At 61.8% G+C, this 1,991-nt stretch overlaps 1 protein-coding gene across 1 annotated transcript in view; it reads right to left on the bottom strand.

The window, feature by feature from the left end:
- LFNG (LFNG O-fucosylpeptide 3-beta-N-acetylglucosaminyltransferase) overlaps nucleotides 1–1,726 on the bottom strand; it is a 12,029-nt gene extending 10,303 nt beyond the window's left edge. Inside the window, exon 1 of the mRNA XM_027889518.1 lies at nucleotides 1,257–1,726. Within this exon, the coding sequence (XP_027745319.1) occupies nucleotides 1,257–1,652 (396 nt within the window). The 5' untranslated portion in view covers nucleotides 1,653–1,726. The remainder of the gene's footprint in view (nucleotides 1–1,256) is intronic.
- Between the last annotated feature and the right edge of the window lie 265 nt (nucleotides 1,727–1,991).

Raw genomic sequence — 1,991 nt, 5'->3', positions numbered from 1 at the left:
TCCCAGGATCATCTGTAGGTGCTCAAAGAGCGTTTCACCCCACCAAAACTCACTACCCCCTCACAGTGACAGCAGAGCATAAAAGAGGTTTCCATTAAATAACTGGACCAAAGAGAGATGGCAGATCCACTGCCAAACCCAGAAAACCTGAGAAAAAAAAAAAAAAAAAAAAAAACCAACATGAAAAGAAGAAATAAGACTCACAAGGAGAAAAAAAAAAGGAAGGATAACTCTTGGGGTAAGCTGCTGGAGCCAAGATCCCACAGAGTCCGGCAGACTTGGGTGAGGAAGGTTGATTCTTCCCCCATCACCTCCCCCCCTCAAGCCACTCCAGATTTCCAAGGAAAACAGTTAGCAAGCAAGAAACTCAATTCCAGGCCAGGAGGAAACACGTGAAGACAGTAGGATGGAAAGGTTAGGACCAGACATAACTTTCTTGGGAAGCTGTCTAAGGGTCAAAAAAGCATCTTAAGAGCAGATGGCAAGGCACATTTCCTAAGGAAACAGCTTTTTTTTTTTCCTTTTCAATTTTGCTTCAGTACTTGAAGGACAGAGTAAGGGACTGCCAGGGCTCTGGGCAGTACATCAGTAAGGTCAGGAACCAGACTAGCTAGAACTGCCCCGGTGTGGATGAGCCAGCACAGACCCACAAGACTCCCCAGCCACTCCAGTCCTGCCCAGTTCCTTGCAAGGGGACCAGCGGCCTCAGCACATCCCAGAGCTCTCCCAGCCCTGGGCTGCGAAAATGGGTGTCGTTTGGGCAGCCCAACTACAGGCACTTCGTAGGGCTCTGCCAAACCTCATTGCGAGGACTCGACCCTGACTGTGGCACCCACGGGCTGGTTGCACCCCTACACTGTGCCTCATTTTCACCAATGGAAAACAACTCAGGCCAGCTCTGCAATGGGAAGTGCTCAGCAACAAGGAGCCCAGAGCAGATTTCTGGGGGGCTGCTGAGTGTGAGGAGCCCGAGTCGGGCTCTCTCCATCACGCCCCTGTTCCAAACTCACCCTGCAATGCTGCATTTCACCCTCCCAAAAACAAAGCAGGCTCCAGAACAGAACAGCCAGCCTCGAAATATCGCCTGGGTCTGCGATATGGGGGAAATGTGAAGGGGAGGTGGCATTTCATATGTTAGAGCAACCCGTAGTCTGCGGCAGACACGCGTGGGCTACAGACCAGCCCGAGCCACTCCATCCCGGCCAGCGGTGGGGACCGTCCCGGTCTCCATCTCCATCCCTCTCCTCATCCCTTACCATGTCGCGGTTGCGGGAGATCCAGGTGTCGAGCAGCAGCTCCAGCCGCGCCTTGTGAAACTTCTTGGTGGTCTTGACAGCGATGAAGACATCGCGGGGGGAGATGTCCTCGGCCGGCGGCCTCGGGGGGCTCGGTGGGGCCGCCGGCAGCTCCCGGCGCGCTCGGCTCAGCCGCCCGAAGTAATCGGCGAAGCTGCGGAGCCCGGGGGGTCCCTGCGCCGCCGGGGGGGCCACGGCCGCCGCCGCCCCCAGGCTCTGCAGCGCCCGCTGCGCCCCGCCGGCCTCCCCCCGGGTCAGCCCCGGCCTCCCCGGCGGCTCCACCATGAGCACCAGGAGGCAGGTGAACATGGAGCCCACGAGGGACAGGAGCAGCTTCCTCCCGCAGCTCTTCAGCATCCTTCTCTCCGCTCCTCCTCGCCCCTCCGCTCCTCCTCGCCGCCGCCGCCGCCGCCACCGCCGGCCCCCGCCGCGCCGCCGGCTTTAAAGCGCCCCCGCCCCGCCCGGGGAGGGACGGACCCGGGGCCGCCCCACGCGGGGCGTGAGCACCGCCCGGCCCTGCCCGCGGACCGCCCGCGCCTCTCCGACCCCCGCGGCCTCCCCGCCGGCCCCTACACGCGTCCCGCCGCCCCCGGCCCCGTCCTACCCGGCCCCGGTCCCGGCCCCTGCCCTGCGCATCTCCGGGACCGCGGCCGGGACCGCACGGCTGGGCGCGGGCAGGATGCCGGCGCCTCCTTC

Source organism: Empidonax traillii, unplaced genomic scaffold (assembly GCF_003031625.1).
Source record: "Empidonax traillii isolate 1590-97213 ecotype Southwest subspecies unplaced genomic scaffold, ASM303162v1 scaffold263:size1499331, whole genome shotgun sequence".
Classification (NCBI taxonomy): domain Eukaryota; kingdom Metazoa; phylum Chordata; class Aves; order Passeriformes; family Tyrannidae; genus Empidonax; species Empidonax traillii.
Note: the sequence above shows the minus strand (reverse complement) of the source record. Positions and strands in the feature narration are given on the sequence as shown.